The 17,221-nt window shown below is 47.1% G+C and overlaps 1 protein-coding gene across 1 annotated transcript in view; it reads right to left on the bottom strand.

Moving 5' to 3' along the window:
* Positions 1-7,379: 7,379 nt before the first annotated feature.
* The window catches only part of LOC144754220 (E3 ubiquitin-protein ligase TRIM39-like), a 206,223-nt gene continuing 196,381 nt past the window's right edge, over positions 7,380-17,221 (bottom strand). Inside the window, exon 6 of the mRNA XM_078641807.1 lies at positions 7,380-9,059. Within this exon, the coding sequence (XP_078497933.1) occupies positions 8,548-9,059 (512 nt within the window). The 3' untranslated portion in view covers positions 7,380-8,547. The remainder of the gene's footprint in view (positions 9,060-17,221) is intronic.

Here is a 17,221-nt window from a genome sequence, read left to right as displayed (position 1 = left end):
TGTCTTCATGTCTTACCTGAATCCTTGCTGTGCTCAGGCCAGTCATCACTGCTAGGAATATATCTCTGTGGTAATCAGTATTCTCCTTAGGAAAGCAAAGTGCATTGTGGGACATGTAGTATTCTTTTTTCGGTTTTGCTATTGTCAAAAAATCCTACCATGCAAAGTCCTGGTGCGTAAAATGCAGATATGACGTTGGCTGAAGGTGTCACATGACTCGGGTGCACCTATCAGCTGTGAACTTTGCATGCTGGGATTGAAGTTTAACAAAGTCTCAGAATGAGCCTCATTGTTGCCTAAACAGTCAGAGGCGCCTGATGGTGGAGCCCTTGACATGGAGATGCTTGGCAGCTCTGAAAAGGTGACACAGTCTGTGCTCAAGGATTATTCTGGCTGTGGTGATTCTGTTGCTCCCATAAACATCGCTGTCGTCATCCGCGGGCACACAGCCCTGCCGCTTGTGGATGAAGATAGTGATGACGTGTGTACATTGGATGGTAATTCTTGTACGTCATGTACAGAGGATCAAGATAGGGTTATAAGAAGCCTCAAGCATAATCAATAGGATTAGTTTCAGAGAAACTAACCGACATTTGCCACAAACGTAACTGTGCAAAAGGTCACCACTGGAAATGTTATTATGCAAAAGGCAGTACAGTGGAAGCAAGAAGCCGCTTTTCTACATGGGCCTAACTTAGGGAATATAACAAAAGCAGCGCTAGGATCACATTCAATCACTTTAAATGTGATGCTGTGTCTCTACCTTCTTTTACAAAGAATGCAATGACTTCTCACTTGTAATGAGGAGGACGTGCAGCATCAAGCACTTTGCGCTCTTGTAATATAGAGATAGTTGTTTTTGGTGCCCCTCCCCCCATGACTGCCTTCTCTAAAGACTGCCTTACTGCCACCTTCCAACACAGTCACTCCTCTCTACACAGCCCCGGTCTCACACGCATTGCTCTTATTTTATAGCGCTCCTCATGCCAACCCTAGAGTGTCCGAGCACTTTACACACACTTCATAGAGGCAATCAATCTTATGTGTGTAAATCAGTCTATAGGAAATGTTACACAAACCAATGAGGATTACCATTCTGTGATCTGCATGTACACGTTCTTTGCAGCCGGCATATTAACCCTCTGCGCTACTTTATGAGGAGTCAAAACTGTGACAAGACAAAACTTCCATCTCTCCAGCAGAAACATTAATCACCTGCCTTTATCTTGGCATGCTTATTGTTGCATGAAACGTGCTGGACACAAGGAAACGCAAAAACAACAATTGATGGACAGAATGCAGAACAATGTCATACATTCACCCCAGTACAGAGATCTGGGCCTAAATCCATCGTTTTTTTGCACTCCACCCCACCCCAGGTCAGACATGGCCATATGCAAATCAGCCTTGACCCTGTGCCTCATGGGAACAGTCCAGCCCGAACTGCCAAGTCATGTCTTTCCTGGCCTGGAATCAAGCATCCAAGGACCGGTTTCTGGCTATCAGCCTTCATCAGCCTGGATAGCTTGACTCCAGTGGTGTGGAGAGCATGGGACTCACGTCTGAGCATACCCATCCCACTCGGGGTGACAAATGCAAACAAGCATTGGAAATGCAATAGGTCTCGCATTAGGAAAGTTTGAGCTATTGGTATTGTAAATGACACTTTTTTTATTTATGTGTAGGTTTTGAAAGTAGCAAAATTAATAGCTTTGTCAGTTACAATGTCAATAGTTTTAACTTTTGCAAATGTGACACCTATAGCATTGGTAATGCAATGTGTGTTGTATTTACGTGACTTAGATGTATTGATATTACAAATAACAATGGCTTTTAATTTTGTAAATAATTAATACTTAAATAAAAGTTATTGTAATTTATAATGGCAATAGCTTAAACGTTTGTAAATAACTTTTGTGAAGATTATGTTCAGTGTATTTTATTGTGACGACAATCCAAGAACATTGCATTTGCACCTACACACACAGAGCCACACACATGTAGATGTGGTGGTGGTGGATGTGGTGGTGGATGTGGTGGTGGTGGTGGATGTGGTGGTGGATGTGGTGGTGGATGTGGTGGTGGATGTGGTGGTGGTGGTGGATGTGGTGGTGGATGTGGTGGTGGTGTTGGTGGTGGTGTTGGTGGTGGTGTTGGTGGTGGTGTTGGTGGTGGTGATGGTGGAGGTGATGGTGGAGGTGATGGTGATGATGGAGGTGGTGATGATGGAGGTGGTGGTGGTGGAGGTGGTGGTGGAGGTGGTGGTGGTGGAGGTGGATGTGGTGGTTGTGGATGTGGTGGAAGTGGTGGTGGAAGTGATGGTGGTGGGTGTGGTGGATGCGGTGGTGGATGTGGTGGTGGTGGATGCGGTGGTGGTGGATGTGGTGGTGGTGGATGTGGTGGTGGTGGATGTGGTGGTGGTGGATGTGGTGGTGGTGGATGCGGTGGTGGTGGATGCGGTGGTGGTGGATGCGGTGGTGGTGGATGCGGTGGTGGTGGATGAGGTGGTGGTGGATGTGGTGGTGGTGGTGGATGTGGTGGTGGATGTGGTGGTGGTGGATGTGGTGGTGGTGGATGTGGTGGTGGTGGATGTGGTGGTGGTGGATGTGTTGGTGGTGGATGTGGTGGTGGTGGATGTGGTGGTGGTGGTGGATGTGGTGGTGGTGGATGTGGTGGTGGTGGTGGATGCGGTGGAAGTGTTGGATGTGGTGGTGGATGTCATGGTGGATGTGAAGGTGATGATGTGATGGTGGATGTGGTGGATGTGATGGTGGATGTGGTGGTGATGGTGATGGTGGATGTGGTGGTGTTGTGGTGGATGTGGTGGTGGTGGATGTGGTGGTTGTGGTGGATGCGTTGGTGGATGAGGTGGTGGATGAGGTGGTGGATGAGGTGGTGGATGCGGTGGTGGATGCGGTGGTGGATGCGGTGGTGGTGGATGTGGTGGTGGTGGTGGTGGATGTGGTGGTGGATGCGGTGGTGGTGGATGCGGTGGTGGTGGATGTGGTGGTGGTGGATGCGGTGGTGGTGGATGCGGTGGTGGTGGATGCGGTGGTGGTGGATGTGGTGGTGGTGGATGTGGTGGTGGTGGACGTGGTGTTGGATGCGGTGGTGGTGGTGGATGTGGTGGTGGTGGATGCGATGGTGAAGTGGTGGTGGATGCGATGGTGAAGTGGTGGTGGATGTGGTGGTGGTGGTGGATGTGGTGGTGGTGGTGGTGGATGTGGTGGTGGTGGTGGATGTGGTGGTGGTGGTGGATGCGGTGGATGCGGCGGTGGTGGTGGATGCGGTGGTGTTGGTAGTGGTGGATGGGGTGGTGGTTGTAGTGGATGTGGTGGTGGGTGTGGTGGTGGTGGGTGTGGTGGTGGTGGTGGTGGATGCGAAAACAGCGAATAGTTACTAACACCCTTCTTCAATGACTGAGTCAACCTTCCACTTTTGATGTATTAGCTTGTAGGCGATTTAAAGGTAAAACAAACCCTCGAAACATAGCTAGGAAGGAGTAGATGCTCCCACAGTATATGCAATGCAATGGTTTTGGATAATGTACACAGATGAAGAGATCGTGAAGTGTTGGGGGTGGGGGAGAAGTTTTTGGGCTTAGCCCTACTGACCGGAGGAACTGAATATCCGGAGGATGAAACTGACTGTTTAACTATAAGCGTTTTATGCTAATGCTGTCCATGGTTTGTGATAAACCAAATAAATCTTGTAATAATAAAAATAAAAATAATACTATAATATAATATAATGTACAAATAAAAACAGTAGCTATAAGAAAAACGTGCACGTTCTAGTGAGTTGCTGTCCTGTTTCCTGTGCTGCAGATCACCATCGTACACCCTGAACTCGAACGCAGAGCATCTAACAAAGGGTAACGCAGGTCGGCGAAGTTCCTCGTTCAGCAAAGTGCGCGAAAATTGCCGTACAATTCCATTTGCAAACATGTTTACCACCGCATTATATGTATTATATATTTCACGAATGCGTGCAAATAGGTTCTCCCTTTGGTACAACGAGCACCAGGTGTATGCATACGTTTATAAACAGTAGACGCATGACTACATCAACAGCTCCCTGAGTTACAGATTAATATTTTGAAATGTAAAGCCAGGCGTACAGAGCCGTAGGGGGCGAGACCTGTTGATATATAAAACTATTGGTACAATCATCACAACAACGGCACCCTGACAGGTAGAAAGGGTGTAGCTGGGTAGAACGAGATGCCCATCTAAGCGCTAGGCCCCGCACCCCCTCGCTCCCCGTCTACCAGCGGGTCCACGTGCCCCACATTTCAAAGGTGAAAGCCGGGCCCGGAAAAAAAACACATTGTGTGATAGATAGCGCCGAGACAGTAACAAGTGGGAGGGAATAGCTCTAGGCATTGCTGGGTGGGCGGGGGAGCAGGAGTCTGTGGTGTGAGAGACAAATGTTGGTGTGTGAGGCTGCCTTTCAAGTCGGGTGGGGGAGAAGGTAGTCTAAATGCGACAAATGGTAGTCTGGTGCGAGGCGGGGGAGGGGGAGCAGGGTAGCAAGCTGGAGTGGGAGAAATAAGTAGGGTCGGGGAGTTTGTTCCATATTCGCAAAGGAAACTGCAATAATATATTTTCAGTAGTTTAATGTGTCACTTTGAAAACTGAAATTTAAAATATGCTGTACGACACAGATACATTCCTTATTGATTGTATGAAACTCCAACTGTGCAATAAATAAACCCTTTCCTAAAAATGTCTCTGTGTTGCTACCTTGCGTGTCAAAGCCATTTAAAGATCAACTAATTATTATCGTGAGGTGCGGAGGATGTGTCGTTCTTTCACCACACCCGTTTCATTTTAAATAAAAGTAGTTTAAAACAAAACAGAGGAGCTCGACCAGAGAGAGAGAGAGATGCCGAGACATTTCGAATGCATACAATCGAAAGGTGTCAGTTAATGGAGGGAACATACTGAGCAAACATAAGATCTTGAAGAATGAATATACAGACGACCTCTGCCTCCTGCACCCAGCACCGTAGCTAGGAAAGCTCCTGTATCCCCGACTGCACAGCTATTAAGATAGGTGGCTGCGTGTATGTGTTAAAGCTCCTCCTCCCAGAAGCACACTTTCGGGCTTGGGACAAATTGCTTGCTATTTGCATTTTATCTGTTGAAACAGCAGGGTCAAATAGCCGCAATTGAAAACAGAAGGGCAAATACAAATATTGGTTCCTAAACAGAACCACAAAGCGCGTTTACACGGTCTTTTGAGTTCATGCGAGTGATTTGGGCAAGAGCGAGGAAAAACAAGCATTGGCCGCGGGGCCGGGAGCGATGACGAATTTTGGATGGGGGGAGGGGGGGGGAGTATTGCCAAGCACTTGAGAGCTAATAGAGATTTTATTACAAAGCCAAACAAAACTGTACCGCAAGTCACAAAAAGAACAAGCTTTCACTTTGTAAATAATACACCCCACCCAAATGGAGATCAGGACTTCAAGGGAACATACAATACCAGGGCTTTGGGGAGAGGAACATTTTCTTGCGTAGTGCTGTGCATTTTTGCCGCTTGGGCTCTCCGTGTCCTATAGAAAGTACAGGATCGCTCGAAAATAATTAAAGCACGCTGTCAAGGTTGAACAGCAATTGTTGAAACATCTGAATGCGCTTCCTAGGTGGGTATACACACATACACAACTTGCAACCAGTCAATTCAGCATCTAAACAGAGAAAGCACCAAGTATAGATTGCGGGTGCACATTGTCTGTTACCAGAATGCAGCCGAACGTTATTAAGAAACCGCAAAACCCTGCGATGAGGACGAGTACTCCTTACGACGAAGGAAGTCGGCAAAGCAATTCACCGGCCACGGTGAGTGACACACGCCTTCCTCTTGACATACACTGAGAGTGCAGACGGTGTATTATGAACGCGTTAAAAGCGGATATGGAACACAAGAATAAACAGAAGGGAAAATAATGTGATGGGGACCGAAAATAATGACCATAACCCTGCGATGAGGACAAGTACCCTTTACGACGAAGGAAGTCGGCAAAGCAATTCACCGGCCACAGTGTGTGACATGTGCCTTCATCCCGACATACACTGAGAGTGCAAGCGCTCGTGTATAGAGTAGCGGATGGTGTATGAATGCGATAAAAGCGGATATGGAAGAACGCTACATTAAACAAGACAGAGGGATTAAACAAGACGGAGGGAGAGAAGGGGAGGAGAAATGCGACACGGCGGGCAGGGGAGGGGGCGGAGCGGGGAGAGGGTGTTAAAGCAGCCGGCTGAGGGAACTGATGTGCACGCGCTTTTAAGCTCAATGCGCATTGAGCTTGAATTTCATGGGCACTGCAAGGAATCGCCACGATTCCTTGCAAGTTGGTTAAAGACTGTTTAAGCCCCAATAGTCTTGCAAGCTCGATGCACATGCGCATCGACAGGCGAGACCTAAAACAACAATTGATGGACAGAATGCAGAACAATGTCATACATTCACCCCAGTACAGAGATCTGGGCCTAAATCCATCGTTTTTTTGCACTCCACACCACCCCAGGTCAGACATGGCCATATGCAAATCAGCCTTGACCCTGTGCCACATGGGAACAGTCCAGCCCGAACTGCCAAGCCATGTCTTTCCTGGACCGGAATCAAGCATCCAAGGACCGGTTTCTGGCTGTCAGCCTTCATCAGCCTGGATAGCTGGACTCCAGTGGTGTGGAGAGCATGGGACTCACGTCTGAGCATACCCATCCCACTCAGGGTGACAAATGCAAAAACAACAAATGATGGACAGAATGCAGAACAAGGTCATACATTCACCCCAGTACAGAGATCTGGGCCTAAATCCATCGGTTTTTTTGCACACGTCCATCATCCCCTTTTGTATGGGACACAAGGAAACAGCAGGTGCATTTAAAATAAAAAGTTATTTCAGAACACAGCCTCTCCCAAGTCAGCACAGGTGCGGCGGCACCAGTTGCACAGTCCTGAAGCTGCCCTGAATCTGGGTTGCATACAGGGTTCATTTGACAACTGTCTTGTCTCTTAGTTCACCAATAATAGCACTGTCGCAGAAGCGGGGGCTGGAATGGTTTCTAAGGTACTGTATACAAACAATCACTTTTAATAAGTACTTCTCAATGCAGCGCAATAACGTGACCTATTAATGTAAAAGCTCTGCATGTCAAAGAAATACACATTTTTGAATTCTGCAGAGACTTTATCATATCTTTCATGACATTTGGTGTGTGATTCACATGGCAAGTATTTTCTGGGCTTGTATAAAAAAATTGTATAAAGAAGAGATATGCAGGGGTCAGTTTCACATGAGGCTTCTGATTGTCATGGCAACATGTTGGAGGATCATTGTTAAAGATGACACATGCAGGTATTGGTGATAGGTATTTATTAGGAGCAAGAACTGACCTATTACAACTAAATGCACTACAATACTCATTCTGCTATGTAACCTGCACAGTGATTCCCAACCACACACTTACTTCTACCTAATACCATAGCAGAGCTGAGGAATGAGAGGGTTCATGTTCCCCAATGACTCTAAAAATTCAGTTATTATATGTAATCCAGTTAGCTTATAACATCTCACAAGGTGTGCGAGTCACCGTGGATGCGCACTAGCCGTATGCTGGAATCTAAATAGGGCACTGAAATTATGCAGTCATAAGGTGTGCGAATCACTGTGACGCGCACTTTAGCATATGTCTCTCAGCCCCATGGTGTGCGAATCACCAACAAAGTGCACACACTTTTCAAAACGTGCCGCTTGTAGTTCACAAAGTGCGAATCAGTGACGATGCACACCTTTACTGGCGATCCAGCGGCTGACGCGGCCTCCTCAGCTCCTGGCCTTCCCAAGATCATGATGCAATAATGGACCGTGCGTGCGCACGCAGCACATGCGTCATTGACCCGCCCGCAGGCTTCACTACGGAGGCAGCAGTTCAGCGCCACGTGCACCCAGCACGAGCATGCACCCTTTAGCTGCACGAGCCTTCACGCAGGACTTGCACTCCTTCAATGATGCAGACTGAACTTTTCCTGCTTCTAGCCACCCTGCTACACCACGCCAAGGACGTTCACAACCGGAACGCACAGAAGGGTCCCCTATTCTGATGCCCGCAATGTCTCAATACTGCTTGCTCCCATCGCTCAATGCTGCAGGCATCCGGGGCGTCCAGAATAGGAATGAAATTACAGGCTCCGCGTCGTCGCCAGCTTGTAGAAGAGGACACAAGCAGGTATTGGGGTGATAGGCAAAAATACCACAATTGTGAAGAAGATTCTTTGAAAAGTTGGTGTTTCAACTGGGGATCAACAGTTGAGGCGTGGGCTCGTGGGCTGACATCTATACATTAATAAATCTACAGAAAGAAACCATCTTTTCCAGACACTTGAATTACTACCCCCTCCAAAGAGACTTATCCACCAAAAGGCAACGTTTTATTATTGAAAAGCATCTCTGCTTGTGCTCCTGGTCACATTTTATCACTGCAGAGGGGAGGGGGGGGGGGGGCAGGGGGCAAGTATGAGGGGCTGCAGCACTCACACCAGCCTCAGCTCCGCTCTTGTCCTGAGATTAAAGTAGGGAAAGAGCCTATCCTTGAAGGGGGCCTGCGGGAAGGAGTAGAGAAGTTCCATGGAGTCTGCATTGTACAGGGAGATCCGCCCCCCCTCGTAGTCCAGATACACCCCCAGCTTCAGGGGCTTCACACGTGGGAATAGAGTGGTCTCTGGAGAGGTGAGAGCCTTGTAGTGAAGATTCCACCCCTCCACAGCCCAGACTGCCCCCTCAGGTGACCATGTGATCTCTCCCTTCCGGTTCACAGACTCTGCTGCGACCCCCATATGCCACCCTGCCCCCTCCTGCAGCAGCTGCACCTCCCAATAATGTCTGCCCGAGGTGAACCCCTCGCTCCCCAGCACACAGCACCAGAAGGTGAATCTCTTGGGGGTGTCCGACAGGGTCTTCCATGTGCCCGTCTCTCTCACTCGTCTCCCCCCCTCAGACACGAGGAGCCAAGGATGAGCCGTGTCAGGATCCAGAGTCACCATCACTGCAGAGAAGAGATTCAGAATTAGAGATTTAAAGACACAAAGAAAGGCTGTAGTTACTGCTTCTGTTTTACAAATGATTAATTTACACCACATCTGGAAGGAGCACGCTATGCTAGAGAGCGCGGCACTAGACTGATCACTACACTAAAGCGGGCGTTACTAGACTGCTGACTACACAAACGCGCTGCACTAGACAGCTCACTACACTAAAGCGCACAGCACTAGACAGCTCGCTACACTAATGCGCACAGCACTAGACTGCTCACTACACTAAACCGCACAGCACTAGACTGATCACTACACTAAAGCGCACAGCAGTAGACTGCTCACTACACTAAAGTGCACAGCACTAGACTGATCACTAAAGTGCACAGCAGTAGACTGCTCACTACACTAAAGCGCACAGCACTAGACTGCTCACTACACTAAAGCGCACAGCAGTAGACAGCTCACTACTCTAAAGCACGCATTTATCTAAAGCGCACCCTACACCAAACACCACACTGTACTATATAGACAGGACATTCTCCTATACACTACACTGCACCATGCAGTGTGCAACACTACACAACACAGTGCTAGACTGTACTACACAAACACTACAGCTGATCGGGCACTGTACTATGCAGTACACTGCATCAGATGGCACAGAGAAGCAGATACTAGAACGTATACTGTGCCAATAAGTACACTGCATTAGAAGGTACGGGGTGACCAGCTTAGATGATAAAGAGTGACAGGGCAGGATGATAGTTACTAGAAGGGAGACAGTACTAGTCAGTACACAGCATTAGATGGTACAGTGACAGACTTACTATAAGGTATGCAGTACTAGTAAATACACTACCTCCGATGGTACAGAGTGACAGAGCTACTCCAAGGTATGCTGTAATAGTAAGTACACTGCATTAGATAGTACAGGGTGACAGACCTACTCCAAGTGTAGGAAAGTGCCTCTTTCGGATATAGTTAGCCTCCACTTTTCGCCTGGAAAATGATGCAATTTCAACTGGAAGTGCACATGGTCCCTGCTAACCAGGTCCCCCGTGCCAATCTCCTTCCCTAAACTGTACCTTTAGTTTCAACAATTGGCACCCCTTTAGCTCACATACAAGTTGTTGTAAAAACGTACCTGTGGTACCAAGGGCTTTGTGGTTAAAGAGGGTCCCTAAGGGGGTGCAACACGAATTGTGCCATCCTATGGGACCCCTCACCAAGCACACAAGCGTGTCTTGGTGCAGACAAAACTGAGGCGTCGACATGGCACACATCCCTGTGTGCCATGCCCATAGACACTGCATGACTTATACGTGAGACCCCCCTCCTCTAGCTGGCCTTAGCCCTAAGGCAGGGTGCACTATATCTCTGTGATGTCATATCAGCATGAGCAGGTATGCCCCTGCAATATCCTCGTCGATTCCTGGATATTGTACGTGACCAGGGAAGCTATAGTAAGTACATGGGCTGAGGACTCTTCATTACAAGTTCCCCAGCTCCAAGATGGATTCGCTGAAATATGGGATGTTATAGTACCAAACATCTCAGCATAATAAACCTGCAACGATTCCAGTCAGATTCATTAAAGATTGCACTCAGAGGACCTCTTTGAAGGGCCCCCTGCAACCTCCCAATCCTTAGTGTGGTCACCGACTGGCCTGAGCCAGCCTTTTATCACCAGTACAGATTCAAAGAGCTACTAGAAAGAATTCAGTATTAGTTTTGATACACTGCATTAGATGGTAGAGTGACAGAGCTACTCCAAGGTATACCGTACTAGTCAGTACGCTGCAGTAGATGGTAAGGGGTGACAGAGCTACTAAAATGTATAGAGTACTAGTCAGTACACTCCTAATATATGGTACAGATTGACAGAGCTACTGGAATGTATCCTGTAATAGTCAGTACACTTTATTAGATTGTACGGAGTCACAGAGCTACTCCAAGGTAGACAGTACTAGTCAGTACGCTGCAGTAGATGGTAAGGGGCGACAGAGCTACTAAAATGTATACAGTACTAGTCAGTGTACTATATTAGAATGTACGGAGTCACAGAGCTACTCCAAGGTAGACAGTACTAGTCAGTACACAGCATTCGCTGGTACAAAGTAACAGCAACACTATTAGATATACAGACACTAATCTGTACACTCCATTAGATGGTACATAGCGACAGAGCTATGCAAAGGCACACTGTACTAGCCAGTAACTAAGTGGTTCTTTAATGTTCAATTAGTTAAAATTTGCTTCATGTTCATGTATCGGGTAAGAAAAACGAACACAAAAAAAAGGATAAAATTAAGATTTTAAGTTTGTACCGAACGTGTGTGTTCTAGCTGGGATATCTGGGTTCACTAAAATCTATGAAATCATAAAAACAGCAGTCCAGGCTGAATCTAAAGTGCTAGTGCATAGGGAAAACAACTGCATATATGGACCCAATTTCCCCATCCTTTGAGTGGCCCCTTTAACCCAGTAGATTAATGTTCCTTTACAGTGCTAGGGTAAAACCTCTGTGTTAACTTTCCCAGCATTAAATGTGAGTAAAAACAGTTAAAAACAGAGTTTGCGCGGTGTGCCTGCACCTGTGCCTTATCCAGTTCAAGTACCTTCACTGGGTATATTTCACCAGAGTTCGATTGTGATGGGCGGGGGTGGAGCCTCCCCTGAGTGTCGTAGGTGCAGGCGGGAAGAGGGATCTCTAATGCACACGGTTTGGCATTGTTCTGCCCTGGCACGATTTTGGAGAGGGGTTATGGCTTGCCTCTAGGAGGTATTGGGCTGGGACCTTCCCCGTTCGCCGAAGCTGGTAATCTTACACATTATGGAAGGGATGGGGGGTAACATCTACAAACGTCATCTTATGTTACTGGGGTTTACTTTAGCCAAAAGAGACATTGCAAAGTCGTGGAAAGCACCGGCGGCGCCCTCTCTGACTGCATGGAAGAATGGCCTAGATTTGTGCATGGGTTTCGAGATCCTCATTTTCACATCTAGGGAGTGCCCTTAAAAACAATATAAAATTTGGAAGATATGGGCGGCCTATCGAGGTCTACAGTTCAAGCCAGTCTCTGTGGCGGGGCTACCTGACTCTGCTTGATTTCCCCCTTCTTTTTTTATTTTTCTTGTGGGTGCGAGATACAACTCTATGCATACAAATGTGCTGCATTTCTTGGTGTGGGTGCTTCTTCTATCAATGTGCTGCTCTAGGGAAGATTTTAGTGTGACAGGGGGGGGTAGTTATGTTCTTTTTTTTGTTGCTTTTTTACATTTGAATTGCATTCCATTTCTCCTTGATTACGTTTCTGTAAAAGTCAAAGTCCTAATGATGTAAATGTATTATTCAGAAATGTCGGGGGTACAGAGCTCTGCCTTATATGTGTTAATTGACAAATAAAATGTGTGTGGTTTTTTTTAAACAGCGTTTGCGGGTATTTTCCTCCATTCGGCACAGGATGCGTGAATTGGCGAGTTTGACGTGCACGGTTAGTCTTCTAGTCTTGGTCAATTGGGTTTCCTTCTTTGCTGTTCAGGCCATTAAATCGTTGTAGCTCTCGCTTGGAGGCCAGCTAGTTGCGGCTGGTGGTTTTAGTAGTATTTGTAAGAGCGACCCAAATTAGTTAGTGAATTTCCCTAGTCTGGCCACGGTTTGTGCTGTGTTGGCGGAGAAACACAGGTCTGAGATTTCTATGCAGTGCCTAAGGCCAGGAGTCCTACATATTGGGATTACCAAGCGATGTTGTTCACTAGCCATCTTTGGACAACAGCACAGTAGGTGAAGCCAGGATACGCATTGGAAGCTACATAGACGACAAGCGATTGAGTTATCCCACCGGGACCAGGATGGGCTGATGTCCACGATTGGTAGTGCAAGAAGTCTCATGTATGTGATTCTCTTCCGAGCTTGAACTGTCAAGGCTTGATCAAAATAAGGCTGAGGTTTTCCCAGGATATAGGAGGTATCCAGTTTAGAGAAATTGGGTTGGCGGCGTAAGCTTTCCAGGTCCCTTTCAAATGAAATTTTCTTAACCTGTGCATTCACTGACTTTTTCCAGGCTGTGACCGGGATGTCCTGGTTTTGCAGGTTTTGAACTTCTATTTCAAGTAGATTTGTGGCCGCTGCCAACTGGGCAGGACATGGGGAGCCTGCCTCTTCGAAGATTGTTTTGAGCTTTCAATGAGGGTTCTGAGGCATGCGAAGTGCTGATGTAATATTTTATTGTGTCCCCATAACATATGAGATCTGGACAAGCGAGTCCCAGCTCCAGTCTCACTCTAGCTCTCCTGGCCTGTCGGGGGAGCATTAGAACCTTATTGTAAGCGGAAATATGGAAATACGTGAGGAACTTGTTGAGTGTGCCGGGAAATGCTAGATGACCATAGTTAAGGAAGGGGACGAGTAGCTCCTAAGCTTTCAGGTTGGATTCTGCAGTTGGACTATGTAACAGCTGGTTTAGACATTTTAAGCTGTAAATGATGCCGGCCCCCTTGCTTCTTACATGCATTAGATGGGCCACTGGTTTTGCCCAGTCTGATAGCCTGTGCCAAGATAGTTAACTTGTGCATGTTTTAATTTGCTGATCACCTAGGCGCCATTGGGCAGTTTTCTTTCAAAGGTACTTCCCAAAGATGACTATCTTGGTCTTCTCCTGGTTCACCACAAGATTATTCTTTTGATTGTACCTGTGGAGTGCATTAAGGGTTTTCTGTAGGCCGGTCCGCATATGGTCCATTATTGAGATGTCATCAGCATACTGGCGAATTTAGACCTGCACTTTCCCTAACTTTGGTGTTAGTAGAAAGGCACCTTCCAGGGCTTTGCCAAGGTCTGCTGTATAAAGATTAAAAAGTAGGGGGGAAGGGGGCAGCCTTGTTTCAGACCATTGTTGGTTAGCACCTTTGCTGTTGCGGTAGATTGGCTGGTCTTTATGCGGACCCATGTTCCCTGATGTAGTGTTGTTATTGCCTTTAGTAATGGCGGGAGATTCCCCAGGAGTCTAGGTTTTCCCACAGTTTCCCTCGATCCACCTGGTCAAATGCTGCGCTGTAGTCCACAAAAGAGCGAAAGAGAGGTGATTGCGTCAGCTGTCTATCTCGATGTGCCAGGTAACCCAGTGCTAGGATGTTATCCGTGGTAGAATCTTCGGGCCTAAATCCTGATTGAAAGAGGAGAAGGATGTTATAATTTGCCCAGGCTTCTAGTTCTTTCAGTAGTATTCTTGCATAAGCTTTCGCTTCTAGGTCTGATAAAGCAATGAGGCGATAGTTTCCCAATTTCGGGCAGTCTACTTTTTTATGAATTGGGAATAGGATGGAAACTTTCCATGACAATGGAATTCTTGAGGTGGCGTAGGCGTGCTTGAAGAACGGTGTAAGCTGTCCCAACCAGATCATGTAAGGATTTGAACCCCGGACCCGGTTAGGTCCTGGGGCTCCATCGGTCCTCATTTTTTTGTATTAAATCAGTAACCTCAGCAAAGTTAGGTGTTTTGGGGACCTGGCGTGTTACTGAAGAAGATTGTTGTGGGTTGGTGTATGATGTATTCTGTTGGTTAAAGTATAGCGGTTTTGTGTATTTGACCCGCTCATAGGCTGCCACTCCAATCTCTTTTGTCTGACCAGTGTTGCTGTATGGATTGATGTATTTCCAAAGTTGAATATGTCCCCTTTCTTTGAGGAGAGAAGATTTTCAGCCATTCTGCCTGGATCTCCTTGGATTTTGTCTGCCAAACTTTCTTTCTGTGCTCTGCACGGAGAGCTAAGATTGTGTGTTTGCAAGTTTTTCTTCCCTTTTTTCATTGCCTTCAGGGCCTTTGAAAGGCTACGTTTGATTAGGTATAATTCCCTTGGTTTGATATGTAGGTTAGTGGGTGGCCTGCATCTGGATGATCCAGATCCCCTTCATAGGGCTTGTTTTAGTTCCACTAGGAGTGCTTCCCAATGCCCTGGGAATGGGGACTGTACACATATTTCTGTTGAGTTAAATTCTTTGGATGTAATTCACTCCGTGAGTTTTGGGCCGAGCTTTGTAGACCCTTTTATTCTACTGAGTACTTTGTGACGCTCTTCCCTGGTTGGAGCCCCTAGAATTTGCAGTTGTGGGGCGACTTTCCCTTCTAATTGGAGGCCCTCAGCGGTCTGAGGTCACTCTCATCCCAGTTGTCCACTTCAAAATAGTTGAGGAAAGATGCCAAGCAATCTGAAATGAATATGCAATCAATTGTGGATTTGCTCCTGAAAAAGGTGAGTGGGAGCCAAAGGATGTTGTGAGTTGAGTTCTGGTGCTGATCCAGTTGCAGTCGGCCTTTGTGATTTTAATGTTGCCGTCGTAAGAGCAGGCCTTCAGATCGGATCAGAGTTCACGGTCCAAGAGTTTGCGTCAGCTCACAGGAGGAAACTGTCCTATGATCAAGTGTGCTTGTTATCCTTTATCCATTGTAGGATGTTCGCTTTGATGTCAAATTGTTCACTTGATGGCTGCCAGCCGTCACCCTTAGAACTGAGTAAACTACGTTCGTTGGCAGGAGTACTTTTAACACGTAAGGATATTTCTCTAGTGCGGTGTCTATGCCGCATTTTACCATGAGAGATGTCTCTTCTGGTGTTAGCCCTTCCCAGATATTGCGGCACAGTCCGATCGAGGTGGATTCCCCATGAGTATAGCCAGGTAGGGGCAGGAAGCCCGGGCCAAGGTCGGGCCAGTCTGCTCCCATCCGAGACCAGAGGAGGCTGGGCCAAGCCTACCCTCTTGGTTCCCTCTACTTCCACCTTTGGGACCTCGTCACAACAAGTCTGGTCATCCTTCAGCTCTGGTGGCAGTGGTAGAGAAGCAGGTAGGGAGGCAGCACTCCTTGTAATTGTTGGTATTATTAGTGGTAAATATCTATCCGAGGCCAGTTAGAGGGCTGAGGTGGTCGGGTGTTCATGGCCATTGTGTTTTAGACATGCGGGTCTGCGAGGCTAACAGCCTGTGCACGCAAGTAGAGCCTGAGACTGCTTATATTTGTGCTACAACATGCTAAGGCATACTGGTCAGAGTTCGCAAAGGGAAAACGCAAGGCGACCATGGATCTTGGGAGAGCCACGCTCGGCACAATAGTGACTATAGACTCTTTTCTCCAGCGGGCCGCAGGAGTGCTTGACAAGGGGATAGAGCTGGTGATCCGGCGTCTCACCAGGTCCCCCATGAATGGGGTGTGGGGGTGGGTGGGCCGTGAATAGTCCCTTCCCTCCCTTCAGATCTACTGCAGGGCATGCACTGCATTGGTAGTGCATAGCATACACTGGCACTGCATTGGTACTGCAGGCCATGCACGGACAGTCATTTTATCATCAAACCGGATGTACTGTGACCAGATGGCTTTTTAGAAAAATACAATTTAAAACTCATAATTACACCCAATTTGTTAATAATTTTTCTTAGTGTTGGCTTCTAACAGCCAATGACAAAAGGCACTGCCAGTGCTCTCCATTGAATGTCAGTCCAGCACTGGGGTGCCACTGGTGGTGGAAGTAGGTGGCAACAGCGGTGGCAATCTTTGGGCACGATATATATAGTTAGATTCAAATAAATAATCTACTGGCGCTTGTCAGTAGGGAATTATAGTTAGGATGCAGTTACCATAGGAAGAGTGTTTTTCATATGCCTATACCTTTGGCATTGTTTGGTGAATCCCAACGAAATTTTTAAAACTAACATGTAGCTCACTTCAGCTGCTGTTTTGACAGTTTCCGGGGGATCCGTCAAGTGACGCTGAGCAAAAGGGTAGGTCCCAAAATGTGATTTCCCCATGTTAATTTCCATAGGAACTGTAGACACGGCTACAGCCGAATTGCTGCACGGAATTACAACAAATTTGGCAGAAATGTAGCTATTGGTTTAGAAAGCGACCTTTTTGGAATTTGATGTAAATCCGTTCAGAAGTTACGGATTTATTTAAAGATTTTTTCAATTGTATATATATAGGGACACAGAGGGACACTCCTCTGATGTGGGGCTAAGGGAACCCAAGCGGCAGGAGGAGTGCTCTAATTGGCAGGCCGCAAGCTGCGGAAAAATTTGCTGCCGCCATTTCAAGAAGCGGAGCCGGTACGAGGAAATGTTTCAAATGTTTGACAGCATAATAGGGGTCAGGGTTGGAGTACCTTGACCCCATGGGTGTTT

The sequence above is a fragment of the Lissotriton helveticus genome, chromosome 5_1 (genome assembly GCF_964261635.1).
Source record: "Lissotriton helveticus chromosome 5_1, aLisHel1.1, whole genome shotgun sequence".
NCBI classification, from domain to species: domain Eukaryota; kingdom Metazoa; phylum Chordata; class Amphibia; order Caudata; family Salamandridae; genus Lissotriton; species Lissotriton helveticus.
The sequence above is the reverse complement of the archived record's forward strand: the minus strand, read 5'-3'. Positions and strand labels throughout refer to the sequence as shown.